Here is a 14,842-nt window from a genome sequence, read left to right as displayed (position 1 = left end):
CGCGTGTGATAATGAGTTAATGTGGAACAAGCAGGATGAGCAGTGATCAGGCCTCGGTCTCCAATGAAGATATCAGACACAGTGATTTACTCTCTCAGTGCCACAAAAAGGCCTTTTCTCCACACACACACACACACACACACACACACACACACACACACACACACACACACAGTTTGTGGTTTCTGTGTGTGTGTTAATAGACACTCCTCAGAACAGAGCTTGCTGCTCCTCCACATGCAGTTCCCAGCTACTGTAGCAGCGCATCGAGGTTTGCGGCCTCCGAATAACAAAGTGTAGCTGTCACCCTGTGCTCATGTGATACTTAATGGAGCCATCACACTGCACAGCCTTAATACGGTTTTAATTGTCAAAGTAATTGCAAAGACATGGATGCCACAGCCTCGGCAGAGAGGAACAATAGCATAACACAGGCAGCTGTTCCTCTGACATGTTCCTCATGTTTAGTCAGTGGCTGAATGTAAACAAATGGAGCTGAGATCTTTCTGAGGCTGCATTGATCTAAAGGGGAGAAGCTCAGAATGTCGTTATTTTAGCAAGAGCTAAGATTAATGTTGCCTCATTTTACAGATTCACACTTGGAGAACACGTCTGGACTTTTTTTAGCTCATGCAGATTTGTATTTTCTCTTCCTTAAACTTCCCCCCGCTTCTTGTGCACTTCTCAAAAACATGCAATTTCTGGTGAGAAGCACCAAACGTGTGTGAGCCCCCAGCAAATTAGAACCTTGGCTCCACGGGCCGAGGAGGAGGCGCAGAAATGACATCTGACCCATTTTACAACAGAACTCTGATCTTATGCCCAACATTGGCCCCTATGTGGTATAATTAGAATGTGTGTCAGCAAGTTGCAGTTCAGTCAGTGACTTAGTCAAATAGTTTTGTGCTTACATGATCAAAATCAAAAACTGTTGTAGACATCAATTCAGTTCATAAAATGTGCATCCAACTACTTATTTGATTTCCAATGTAACAGACAAGATTTATCAATATAATCAGGTTTAATATAAACAAATCTTCTTCACTTCTCCCGTTTATTAACTGTGATTTGTTTTTTTTTTATTCAGCTCATGTTATATTATATTAAAAATAACTTGTGGGCTGTTCTTTTCTTATTACTATGTATTTATCTGCGGTCTGGAGCCTCGGTCACAAATTCGTGAGAAAAGATTTGAAAAGATTTTTTTTTTTTTTCTTTATGTGAATGAGTAGATATTTTTACATGCTTGTGCTCTTCTTCAAACATCATTCACACATAAACAAGGATGAAAATCATTCTTTGGGGGAAGTCACAAACAAATAGAAAGCAATGTGTCAATGGTTCAAAGGGTTGATGTGGTTTTGTTTTCAGAAGGTTTGGAAAGAGAAGAATCAGAGCTGCAGTGACAGACAGAAAACAATGATAGACTTTTCAAGATGGAGGAAGATGGAGGACACAGAGCGGCCGTGAGACCATGTGGCTGACCACCGGCCCACAGTTATTATTCCCATGTGCTCCTCTCATGTGGGTTCCGGTTTTGTTCCGTGTTCTGGCTAGAACGCAGTCGTGTGCACTTCCCTCTGTTTAATTAAAGAGAAACGTGCCGTTGACTGTCCTCTCCGTGACCTCCCACCATCCTCGCTCTCCCTCAGATGCTGCTCTGTCAGAAAATGCAGTTCCTCGTAGCGCTGCTGATCAGCAGGAACTTTCTAAAAAGCCTTCAACCAACCGCAAAGTAAAACATTTTATTTAGAGGATTTGAGTGATTTGGCTCCTGCTCATCCTATGAGCTGCTACAAGTCCAGTCCTGATGGGGGAACCACACCACCCAGCCCGGACACTATTACCTGAAGGACATCGTCTGAAACACGCTCTCATCTCATCTCACCTCGCACTTGTTATGTTTGTCTCGCTTTCTGCCCAGTCACTCGTTGTTGTTAGTTACTCATTGGACGATGCGCTGGAGGCAGTGCGAGATGGAAGAGGCTCAAGGATACTGCAGTGCTGCTCTGGACCTTGGCTCGCTCCGCTTGTTTGCTCGGCTGTGGGTTGCTCTTCTTCCATCCGGGGTCACACCCCCCTCTCCCTCTCAACACACCCCTCCTCCTCGAAATTGGGGATTATTTTGATCTAAAATAGATGGATGGAATCAATCAGCCGTGGTTTTTACCTTTCTCTTCTTCTGTATAACTGCCCTGTTTCACCTCCATCCTCACCCCCCCCCCCCCCTCTCTCTCTCGCTCTGTATCTCTCTGTCTCCCCCACCCCCCTCTCATGGCTGCAGACTGAGGAGATGCATAAATTCAGACACATTAGTATTCCAGTCAGGCTCTCCATTTCAAGGCAAGGCCTAGCACCCTTCCGCCTCTCCTCCTTCCCTCTCCCTCTCCAGCTCTGTTTTTTAATCATTTAGGCAACACTACATCTATAAGCCGACTTATTTCCAAAACTGGCCCTAAATTATTTTCAGGCATTTTTATTTATTTTTAAACCATGGTTGGGTTTTGCCTTTGCGTGGCCAATTAAACGCAGCTGTAGTCTTTGAAATGAGATTCATCTGCTTCTGATTGTGTGTGTGTGTGTGTGTGTGTGTGTGTGTGTGTGTGTGTGTGTGTGTGTGTGTGTGTGTGTGTGTGTGTGTCATTGTGTTTAGCTGTCAGGCCCAGCGGCCCAGGCGATAAATCACGCATGTCTGATTGAGGAGGGCAGAGGGTCCGGACAATAACATTTTAGTGGAACTGCTGGGGAAAGCGGCGCAGTCTGCTCTGATCCGTGGACCTGCAGACCTGCAGCCAAGGTCCTGTTGAACCACCAGATACTTTACAGCTTTAGTGTCATCCACAAAGTTGACTTTTGATAGTGTTGAAGAAGAGTGACGGTTATGCTGCATTAGAAAATACTTGTGTGTACAAAAAGTGTATAAATCAAGATGAACCGTGACTTTTTCTCATATAACAATTATTATTCAAATTTACCATTGCTCAAAATACTATACCCAAATTATGCAAATAATACAAATTATTGCTGGCACAAAATAATAATAATAATAATAATAATAATAATAATAATAATAATAATAATAATAATAATAATAATAATAATAATAATAATAATAATAATAATAATAATAATAATACTGTTTACCTCTAAATCCATTTTCTGCTTTTGAACAGTGAACAGTTGTAGCGAGAAATTGTTTATTACAACATACATAGTTTATTTCAAAACATAATACAAGCTTTATACTGAAAATAAATAATTACTTGAGCTGTCATCGAAATTTGGAATAAAACCGCCGAAACAGTTCAATCTTACTGAAAATATTGTTTTTTTTAACATTGCTAATTAAGTGCATGAATAACTAAGATCATTTGTTTAAATTAATGACTTCAAAAAGGGTAATATATAAAACTGTACAATATTCGAAAAAATACTTAATAGGAAATAAACCAAGTAACAGGAGTATTTAAGATTATAAAATTTTGATAGTGAACGTACAATAAAATTATAGGCAGGTGTACAGCGTCAGTCAAACCCTCGTTCTATTCTCGGCTCTGTTTCAGAGTCCACACAGTTTATATGGTCGAAGATGATTGAAATCAAATACATGGATTTATAAATAGCAGTAACTGTGTGCGGCTTCAGAAGCTACAGGCCATGGGGAGGAATTTCAAAAAACAACCCTCCAAGTGCTTTTACGTTGGTACAACTGGAATCAGGCCCTAGATTTGCATATGGAAAATAATTACAGATCTGCTACGAGTATGGTATAAAATAATAGGTGTAAATATGCGGAGAGCTAAAGCGCTGTGTATGCGCGGCGAGGCGGCTGTAAAACGGCCTGTAGTGCTGCAACAAAACAATAAATAAAAGCGATATTGTTATTATTTGTTTCACTCCACTGATCATACAACAGACGCGTGTGTGTCCGTGTGTGTGTGTGTGAGAGAGCGAGAGAGAGGGGAGAGAGAGAAAGAGAGAGAGACAAGCCCAAAACAAAACAAAACAAAACAAAACAAAACAAAACAAAACACCAGTCCCATCCTTTCATTATTATCGAGCTGATGAGAAATGGTGACGCAAACCAAAGGCGCTGGCAGGTTATTAGGCACATTTTGTTTTTGTATCCGTGATGTAGAAAATAATTTGGCGGGCTCCAAAGGTGGTCGGAAATGTGGCGTTTCGTATCGAGTAATGCCCTCACGGCAGCTGGAAAATGACGAAGGCTGAGCAGGTATCTCTGTTATTGTTAGTGTCGCGTTTCAGTGCTGGAGGCATCTGGAGGAGTCCGCACCGGGACGCGACGCCGCGCGCCCCCCGCGCTCGAGAGTCTGCGCCGGAAGCGTCCCTCCCCGGCGCTCCGGTCAGAGATCGTGGCACGAGGACGCGTCCCCCGCGCTCCCGCTGTGAGAATACGGTCCCTCGTGCGGCGGCGGCTCGCCCGGCGGCGTCATGCGCTTCTCCTTCTGCCTGCGGTTGCAGAACCACACGCGCACCACCTCCTTCTCCAGCTGCAGCGTGTCCGCGAGCGACGTGATCTCCTGCGCCGAGGGCTTGGGACACTTGAGGAAGTGCGTCTCCAGAACCCCCTTCACGCTCACCTCGATGGACGTCCTCTTCTTCCTCTTCCTCCCCTGCGCTGCGATCTTGTCTATGCTGCTCGAGCTGCCCGTGGACGAGTCCGCCTCCTCCAGCCACTTGTTCAGCAGCGGCTTTAGTTTGCACATGTTCTTAAAGCTCAGCTGCAGAGCCTCGAACCTGCAGATGGTGGTCTGGGAGAAGACGTTGCCGTACAGCGTGCCCAGAGCCAAGCCCACGTCCGCCTGCGTGAAGCCCAGCTTGATCCGCCGCTGTTTGAACTGCTTGGCAAAGTGCTCCAACTCGTCCGAGGTGGGCGTTTCCTCGTCGGAGTGGTCGTGACAGTGGTGCCCGCCGAGGTCGCTGTGCTCGGGGCTGAGCGTGTCCCTGAGGCCCGGGTGCATGCCTTGGCCCTGCGGGTTGGGCGGAGGCGTGAGCCCGCCGTGGTCCAGCATGCCGTTAACAGTGAAGCCCGTCTGGGAGTAGATGTTGAGCTGCTGCCCGCTGGTGATGGAGGAGTTGTGGGACACCGGAGTCCCCCAGGCTCCCGGGTGGTTGCCATGGTTGTTGTGATGCGGGGAGTGATGCGCTACGTGCGGGGAGCGGTGATGGATGATGCCGAGCTGCAGGTCCTCTCGGCCCGGTTTGACGTCTTGCTGCTCCATGGAGGCCGACCAGGGACTGCCCTCCGATAGGCTGCTTGCCCACTGGTGCCCGAGGGGGTGTCCGTTGCTCTGGACGCTCTGCAGGTAATCACTCTGGAGTAGTTTCTGGTGTCCTCTGTAGGGGCTAGCAGGCTGCATGGCCTGGCTGTCAGGGTGGATCATGGGACTGGAGCTGAGCAGGGTGTAGGGGCTGGAGGCAGCTGTGGCCATGCTGGCTGCTGAACCCCACTAGAGCTACTGAAGGGAGGCAGCGGCTCAGCTTCTGACATCTCCCTCTCTCCGGAGTCTCGGCTGCAGCCTGGCACTGACTGACAGGTTCAGCCACCACTCACAGCCCGACGGAGACGGAGTGACGACTCGTCTCCGCCAATGACGGCGCAGACGCGCGAGCCTCCGCCTCTGGAAGCGGAGCCGCGGGTAAGAAAGGGTTACAGGCGGTCGAACCGGAAGTGAGGCGGAGTGCTGGTCCAGTGGGCCTGACTGTGGAACGGCGTGCGCGTGGAGCGCAGTTCCTGTTTATTAATTAAAGTTTCCAACTGATTTACGCACGAGTTTATTGCCGCTGCTGTCACCCATGAGCGCGCGCAAAGGAGAAGATTAAAGCGCAGTGGCATTTGTTAGACGTGCCAACACTTAATTTGGAAAGGATACAATCAAACCAAGGGCAGTTTTCTCTGCTAATTATTAACTTTTTAGAGAACACTTCCTCCGCTGTTTAGAAAGTGACACGTCTCAAGATACTCTTTACAAGGAAGCGTTTTACGCGCGAGCCATTATCCGTGGTTATTTTAGTCGGGCAGAATTAGCAAATGTCACGGACCTGTACTAATACAGCGTATTCTCTTAAATACAATGCTGAAAACTTTGTGGAAACATTCTCACTAGACGTGTTCACCACCAAAAATAACGAAGTCGAAATTTTGAACAACTAACTGTTTCGTCACTTACACACTTCTGCCCCCAGTCTTTAAGAATCTCCCCAGGTCCCTGTAAAATAATCTCTCTGTATATCTGAGCGCGAACTTAGCTGCGTAATTATATTTGCCATTAGAAGGCTTCCTCTCCGTCTCCTTATTGGTTTGAGATTCCATTAAATATATTGCTTGAGCTCGCAGGTTAAGCTTGATTTAAATTTGCATACATTTTCATACATTTAGGAGAAATAAAAGAAGGCTGCAGCCACCAGAAAGTCATTAAAGAGCGCCGAGGCGCGGAGCCGGCTGCAGGAACGGAGGCAGAGTGGAGTGACGGCCGGGAGCGCAGGTGAGCTGACCGGGCGTCTGGGCGCGTGGACAGGGGCCGGTGGACAGTGGACAGAGGGCCTCGGAGACTGGAGGAATGACAGAAGGGAGAGTGACGCCAGAGACTCTGCTCTGGTTGAAATGTAGGGCGGCTTTAATAACCATCTAATGGAGAAGAAATAATTCATCATATTTATATGTTTGTTGTTTTGTTCGTATTCCAACGTGGTGCCGCGCGCACATTTTGACGCACAGTTTGAAAGCTGACTGAATATTTAATGGGAATGGCGCTGTTCTTGTGGCCTAGTTTGCTGAACTGGGTTGCTTCTTTTGAGTCGGTGACATTAGGCACAAATATATGCAGAAAATGACTGGATGTCAGGCGCGATGGCGGCGGCGGTCTTTCTGGGGAAATTCCTGCATTTTCATACGTGCCATGTTAAATGACACGCCAGGGCGAATTGATACTGGAGACCGTTCTGCGTCTAAAGATAAAAAAAGTGTCCTACAAACTCCATAGAAATTGTACTAGAGGTCGGAAAAACAATATAGCCGACAGAATTTAAAAACAAATTCTACTTATTTCACGCGCGTGATCGCAGAAATGTTTGGTTTTTGTCTTGTTAGAAAAATAAAGTCTACGTTTGTGGCGCATAAAGCAGACAGGAGAAGGACTTGGGGGGGGGGGTCTATTGCTCTCGATAGTCTAAGTTTCTAAGTGTAACAGATGCCTCAGTGGAAACGCTCCTTGTGCTGATTCCTTTTATTCACATCAACATTTTTCTGCCGTCGAGCGCGTTTCCATAGCGAGGCGAATAAAAGGCAAATCCCCGCTCCGCGCCTCCAATAAAGAGCCCATTCACAGATAACCCGAGCCAGCCCCGCTACACTTACACCAGGCAGCACTGCAGCCTCGCTCCACCAAGGTGCACATTACGGCTAAATAACACGAACTAATGAGTCACAATTTCTGGAATTTCTGTCGTGTTGAAATGGTGGTTTATGGTTGTTTGCCGTGTTTGTTCAGACGCTTATTTGTGTTTATTTGGCGGACTGGAGTGAGTCTCATGGTGATTATCTCCTGACTCAGGCTGTTTGCTAAAGGCAGTGGAGTAAATACAAAGATCATAAAACTATGACCTCATTAGACGATCAGGAGATAAAGCTCGAGTGAAAAGCGGAGTTCTCTATTTGTTCTATGTAATATTGTAATATAGCAGACGCATGGGTTTACTACTCAGCAGTCGTGTTTATTATGATACATTTACATAATTTTAATTCAAGAAATAAGCTTTTTTCAGTAATACAAATGTTTATTTTAAATCAAGCATAAAAAGGGTTGTGTAGTCAGTTTATTTAGAAAATATGCCGGTTAAAAAGTTTATGGACAAAAATATTATATCTCTATGAAGGTTTGGTTTGTTTGTTTTCAAATATCTCTTACATTTAATCCATGTTTAGAATATGGTTATTTTTGTGACCAATGGTTTTAAATAATGAAAATGTAAATTAAGTTCGTCTTATTCTGACAGACGTGAACGCATTTCCATTTGGGTTTTTTTTCATACTTTGTTTCCTAAATCTCTCTCTGCAGTTTCATGCGCCAGGCTGCAGCCTTTACATGAATCAAGTCTAGTCTGCTATTGAGACAGCGCTGGGCCTCAGGGCGGGACCTGTCACTTGATGTCATGACCTTTTGAAAACTTTTTCCATGAAGCTCGGCTTTTGTCTGGCAGACATGTCATCGATGTGAAGGGTTTTCCAAATGGAACAGCTGAGCTTAGATTTAATAGGTGTTTATTTGACCGAAATAAAATAAATTACGGGTACGTTCATATTAATAGGACGGGGAAAATAAATAAAATAAAAGGGATATTGTTGGAATTAATATAATAATTGGTTCAGTTTTGGTTTTCAAGCCGTCACGTCTCTTCTCACTTTAAACTTAGCTGTTCTCTCGTCCTTGACATCCTCGACGCACATGTCACTGGCTCCCAGACAGTAAAAATCGATATTCCCATTAACCCGTGACGTCTCTAATAAAGAACAGTGACACCGTGTTTAAACAAGACGGCACCTCAAAAAGAAAACCCGCAACTCATCTCGCCGCGTTTCGCTGACAAGACGTTTGTTTTCACCATCAACTTGGAGCAGCTCCGCTTTTGATGGGAGAGTGCAGAGTACACGCGTCCAGCTGTCAGTCACGCAGGCTGTCGTCCGCGCGCGTGCGCGCGCGCGCGCGCGCGTGTGTGGAAGCTGAGCGCATCCCACGAGAGTACATTCATAATACATGAGGTCCGGTGCAGTGTGGTTGATGTGTGTTGATTGTATGTTTTCTGTGCATTATGATCAAAAAGTTTTTTTTACTCACTTGTGAATGAAGTTGTGTGTTTTCTGGTGGTAGAACTCGTTTGACAACGTTTAGAGAGAACAACTTCATTTAGGCTATGACATGAAGATGTACACTCAATAAACAGAGCATGACGTCATACGCAGTGATCTCCTGGCAGGATTTATTCAGCGGATCATTAAAAATTAGTATATTCCTGTACGTAATTCCACGTTTCTATTGATTCAGGCTCCAGATTTTTCCAGACGCTGACGGACGATGAACATAGAGCTTTTTTTTAAATACGTTAATACGTCAATATGTTTAAAATGTGTAAAAACCGCTACGGGGAGTTAAATAAGTTAGAGAACAAACAATAGAATCATATATGATACATTACATTATATTGCAACACCACACTGATAATGAAAGGACACATGTTTATCTTAAGATTTACAGTTATATAAAAACTGCAATAATATGAACAGCATAATGAGCTGGTTTCCGTGGATAAACCGTGAACACTGGATTTGTTACAATTTAACACCAAAAAGTTTTTAATGTTGAACTTGCTTCAAAATGCAAGTAATTTAATTTTGTAGGAGGGCAGAGAGAGACAAAGTGCATTACAGAGCTTCAGCTGCACGTCTTAGTTCTGCCTATTATTATTCTAATAATGCAAATTTCAGCGTAAAATTGTTTAGAATTCAGCGTTTCTAGTTAATTAGAAATTGAATCCAGTCAAAACAACACAGGCCTGAGGTCAGAGAGCCGTCCAGCTCCCGAATATGTTCCTCTTTACACTTTGAGAACAAGACCTTCGGGTCTTTCCAAAAGCATTTGCTGCAATATTATTTGTTGTTATCATCTGTGGGAATTTTAAGCCACTGACGGAAAATAAATTTGGAGCTCTTCGTCCCTGTGCCTTCCAACAAAAGGAAATGTTCTGTCAAAGAGATTACTTACTGTGTGTGTGTGTGTGTGTGTGTGTGTGTGTGTGTGTGTGTGTGTGTGTGTGTGTGTGTGTGTGTGTGTGTGTGTGTGTGTGTGTGTGTGTGTGTGTGTGTGTGTGTGTGTGTGTGTGTGTGTTACAGGTGCTGTTTGCAGGAGAGCCTGGTACATTGTCCCTGGGTCAGTGGAGGAGCCTCTGTTGGCAAAATCTACATAACATTACCATCTGTTAAACTTCAAACTGCTCAACAACACACACACACACACACACACACACACACACACACACACACACACACACACACACACACACACACACACACACACACACACACACACACACACTTTAACAAAGTATTTAAACCAGAGTACAGTCTATAGAGATGTCTGCTCTTCAGCCCCTCTCCAGCTCCTCTTCCACATCCTCCATCCTCCCTCTCCACCTTCTGTGCTGAGATCAGAGAAGAGCTCGGGGTTGAGGCCTCTGCTGGCACCAGTGAGGAGGGGAGAGGACATGGGAGCCAACAGGGTTGTTACAAATCTCACACCTTCCTTTGTTGGTCTCAAACTAAAAAAAATCAATGTGGTTGATGTTTAACGAAACACCTGGGTCAAAATCAGCAATGTCTTTGCTGCGGTTCAACAACCAACACACTTTTCCTTGTGGACACAATACACACACGTACACAGACACACTCACTCACACACACACACACACACGCACACACACACACACCCTCCCTCTGAAGGAGCAGGCGGAGCTGGCAGTTGCACATCTGCATTTCAAACACAGACTCTCTGGGATTCATTATTAATTAGCCCACTGAGCCCTGGAGGACTGGTGATGCTGCTATCGTACACACTGTCATGCTCACACACACACACACGCACACACACGCACACACACGCACACACCTCATGACCTCTGTGCCCTCTCTGCTCTACAGTTAGAGAGTCCTCAGCAGAATACTGAGCCGTTCCCTCGCTCCAGTCACATCACATTGAAGGAGTTCCTGCCTTAATGTGTGTGTACGTTGCTTTACTCAGATGAGTGTAGAGGAAGTATGTTAAAAACATGTTCAGTGGAGATGTTTAGATTATGTTTGATTAGAGGAGACTGATCTTGAGAAGCCGTACAGGTTTTGCTATCACATCAATAAACGTACTAAAACTCTGCTCTGCTTCTGTTTGTTTCATTGGTCGAGTGTAAAATGGCTGCCTCACTTTTACTCGTGTGCATTTTGAGTGTGTGTGTGTGTGTGTGTGTGTGTGTGTGTGTGTGTGTGTGTGTGTGTGTGTGTGTGTGTGTGTGTGTGTGCGTTAACCTGCGCCAGCGAGCAGATAGTGGCAGATCACAACCGCGCGCCGAGATTATGCATGAGCAAATGTCTCCAGGGTCCAGAGAGACATCAAACGCTGCAGAGCCGACGCCGGCCACAACACGTGTCCCACCGCTGCGACGCAGATTACAAAAATAAACACGATAAGAAGAAATGAACTTGCTGCCACGGGTTCCAGCCCCATTGTGCTCGTCTCAGTATGCAACGGAGAGCGTCTGATGTGGAGATGCTTCAGGAGCGTCTGTGCGTGTGCGGCTTCCTAACGCTGCGGTGACGCGATGGAGATGAGCCTGCGACAGTCCAGACAGCGGTTCCATGAAGCTTCATCCATCTGTCTGTCCATTCGTTCATCCGTTCATCCGTCTGTCCATCCGTTCACCTGTCTGTCCATTTGTTCATCCGTCTGTCCATCCGTTCATCCGTCTGTCCATCCGTTCATCCGTCTGTCCATCCGTTCATCCGTCTGTTCATTCGTTCGTCCGTCTCTCTGTTCATCCATCCATCCATCCATCCATCCATCCATCCATCCATCCATCCATCCATCCATCCATCCATCCATCCATCCATCCATCCATCTAACCGTTTGTCCATCAATCTGTCCGTTTGTCCGTCTGTTCACGTGTCGGTCTGTCCGTCCGTCTATCCATAATCCGTCCGTCCGTCCGTCCGTCCGTCCGTCCGTCCATTCATCCATCTAATTATCCACCGAGCCATCCCACTGCCCGTCCGTCCATCCGTCCGTCCATCCATCCATCTGTCCATCCGTCCACCCTCCAATTATCCACCAATTCATCCATCCATCCATCCATCCATCCATCCATCCATCCATCCATCCATCCATCCATCCATCCATCCATCCATCCATCTGTCCGTCCGTCTATCCATAATCCGTCCGTCCGTCCGTCCGTCCGTCCGTCCGTCCGTCCGTCCGTCCGTCCGTCCGTCCGTCCGTCCGTCCGTCCGTCCATCCATCCATCCATCCATCCATCCATCCATCCACCCTACAATTATCCACCAATCCATCCATCCATCCATCCATCCATCCATCCATCCATCCATCCATCCATCCATCCATCCATCCATCCATCCATCCATCCATCTAACCGTTTGTCCATCAATCTGTCCGTTTGTCCGTCTGTTCACGTGTCGGTCTGTCCGTCCGTCTATCCATAATCCGTCCGTCCGTCCGTCCGTCCGTCCATTCATCCATCTAATTATCCACCGAGCCATCCCACTGCCCGTCCGTCCATCCGTCCGTCCATCCATCCATCTGTCCATCCGTCCACCCTCCAATTATCCATCCATCCATCCATCCATCCATCCATCCATCCATCCATCCATCCATCCATCCATCCATCCATCCATCCATCCATCCATCCATCCATCCATCCATCCATCCATCCATCCATCCATCCATCCATCCATCCATCCATCCCTGGGCCTCACGGTGGCTGAAGCTGCTGCTCAGCTGTCACCTCCTATCTCCATTCAAACTTCACAAGCGTTCCCAAACACTCCCGGCGCGGCATCCCTGTGAGGATCAGGGCCTTTTAAATCAATTGGATGTGATTCAGAGGCAGCGGTCGACCTGCAGTGAGCCCACACGCTCGCCGGGTTCGGGCCTAGCAGCGCGGCACGATTTGCGCCAGGAGAGGACCACTTCTGGAAAACACAGCGGTGCCTTTGTTAGACGTGTAATGAAGAATCTGGGCCGATTGAAGAATCTGCACAAATGTTGTTACAAGTTCATGCTCCGAAAGGAAACTCTTGTCCCCCCCCTTCTCTGAGCGTTCCCCTCGGCCGGCTCCTCATTCAAAGGAATGTACGTGTGATTTTTGGTTTGGTACCAATTCCACCTGGAGTCTTAAAGGGAAGAATAACAAATATGGGAAACATTTAATCTAGAATAATATGTTTATCCAGAGACCTGTGGACCTGGGGAAGAATGGACCCCCTCTGATGTGGTCTGCTGCCAGTGTGTGTGTGTGTGTGTGTGTGTGTGTGTGTGTGTGTGTGTGTGTGTGTGTGTGTGTGTGTGTGTGTGTGTGTGTGCGTTGCTGTGTGTTTGGGTTGGATGTATGAGGGTGAAGAGACCCTGCACCCCCGGGGCCAGGAACCAGGAAGGTGAGGAGGAAGAGAGGTCTGACGCACTCTCAGATTTCTAAAGTGTGTTTGCGTGCGTACGTGATACAGGATGTGACAAACGCCAGGCAGCAAAGGATCTGGACAGAAGTCAATTAAAAGCTGGAAGCATCTCAGCTACATTGGTGTTTTTTAAAGAAGCACCGTTTTAATCCTGCTGGAAAAAAGACCCAAACTCTTCACAGTTGCAGTGGATAATGTAAGAAAGGATGTCAAAACTACACAACCAAGTCACTGCAAAACCCCAAATACTGCCGAAGTGTGATTCAGTGCTAATATTATACTACATACTGCCGTCATACCAAAGGGCTAAACCCCACTCTGTCTTTCTTTTCCTGTCGTGGTCCCTCTCTGCCTCTAAAAGAAGGTCTTATTGTGGCAATGTCAGCTGTCTCAAGGGCATCCAGAACAAAGACGCTTTTCACCCCTCTGCATATCCTCCTCACACCCTTCACTCTCTCATTCCTCACTCTCGTTTTTTTTATTTTTTCTCCAGCGTCTCCGTTCGACTCTCATATCGCGCGAACCCCCTCGCTTGTTTGCACCTTTTGTTCCTTTCGCCTCGTTCTCGCTTTGGGAACGAGACCCCCCCCCAAAAAAAAATGAGATTAACGCTCATGTTCCTTAATTTGGATTTCAGACACCATCGGATGACGTCGATGGCTGCTGCTGCTGCATGTCTGCAGTATGAGCGCGCGTGCGTGTGATATACATCCTGCATGTATCTGTGCCTGGCAGAGTATGAAGGCGGCGGCAGCTGGTGGAGATACACAGAGTCAGGAGAGCTCAGAGACGCAGAGAGGGAGGACAACAGAGGATGCCTCCTTGGCCGACTGTGTGGAAGGGGGACGGTGGAGCATAACAAACAGGATCCACCTTTCTGCTTGGCTAATTTTCCCCATTAAAACAGCCCAGCAGGAGCCTCAGCAGTCCACCAGCTGGAACAGAGGTTATTTTAGAGCCTGTCTTTCAGCAGGGGTGTGTGCGTGTGTGCACACGTATGTGTCACTTGCGTCAATTTTGGCGCGAGTCTGCGGTTTGGTGGAAGCGCGGAGATCTTCCATAGGAGCGGATTCAATTCACTGTTATTAATTTCCTTCTCTCCAGCCATGCATAAACAAAGAAAATCTCCACGGCTGTCTGCTGTGTGTGTTCCGCACCGCTGGGTGTTGCTATAATGTGCTCCACGCCGATATTGATGTATGTGCCCATATTTGCTCAGTCATCTCTTTATGTGGCTAAAGTCATCAGCCCTCCTCTCCTCTGTCTCAGTCAGATCCTAAACTAATCCCCAACCCTGCTACTCTGACAAGAAAATCCCCCATTTTAATGCATGCACACACACTCTGCCTTCCCCGCTCAGCCCGCAGTCACACCCCCCCGCCACGCACACACACCCCCCACCCCACCACAACACACCCCCACACCCACACACACAAACACCACACACACCACCCCAAACCACACACACACACACACACACACACACACACACACACACACACACACACACACACACACACACACACACACACACACACATTTCCTACTTTATCTCTGTGTACCTGTGTGCCGTGCTTTCTTTTTTAAACCAAA

General features: G+C 46.8%; 1 protein-coding gene across 1 annotated transcript; it reads right to left on the bottom strand.

The window, feature by feature from the left end:
* Positions 1–3,175: 3,175 nt before the first annotated feature.
* On the bottom strand, positions 3,176–5,659 carry LOC114864799 (POU domain, class 3, transcription factor 4-like). Its single transcript, XM_029165760.3, has one exon. It carries the CDS (start codon positions 5,451–5,453, stop codon positions 4,365–4,367), a length of 1,089 nt encoding a protein of 362 aa, XP_029021593.1. The 5' UTR covers positions 5,454–5,659; the 3' UTR covers positions 3,176–4,364.
* Between the last annotated feature and the right edge of the window lie 9,183 nt (positions 5,660–14,842).

This window comes from Betta splendens, chromosome 10 (assembly GCF_900634795.4).
Source record: "Betta splendens chromosome 10, fBetSpl5.4, whole genome shotgun sequence".
In the NCBI taxonomy this organism is placed as follows: Eukaryota; Metazoa; Chordata; class Actinopteri; order Anabantiformes; family Osphronemidae; genus Betta; species Betta splendens.
This window is presented reverse-complemented; position numbering and strand designations above follow the sequence as displayed.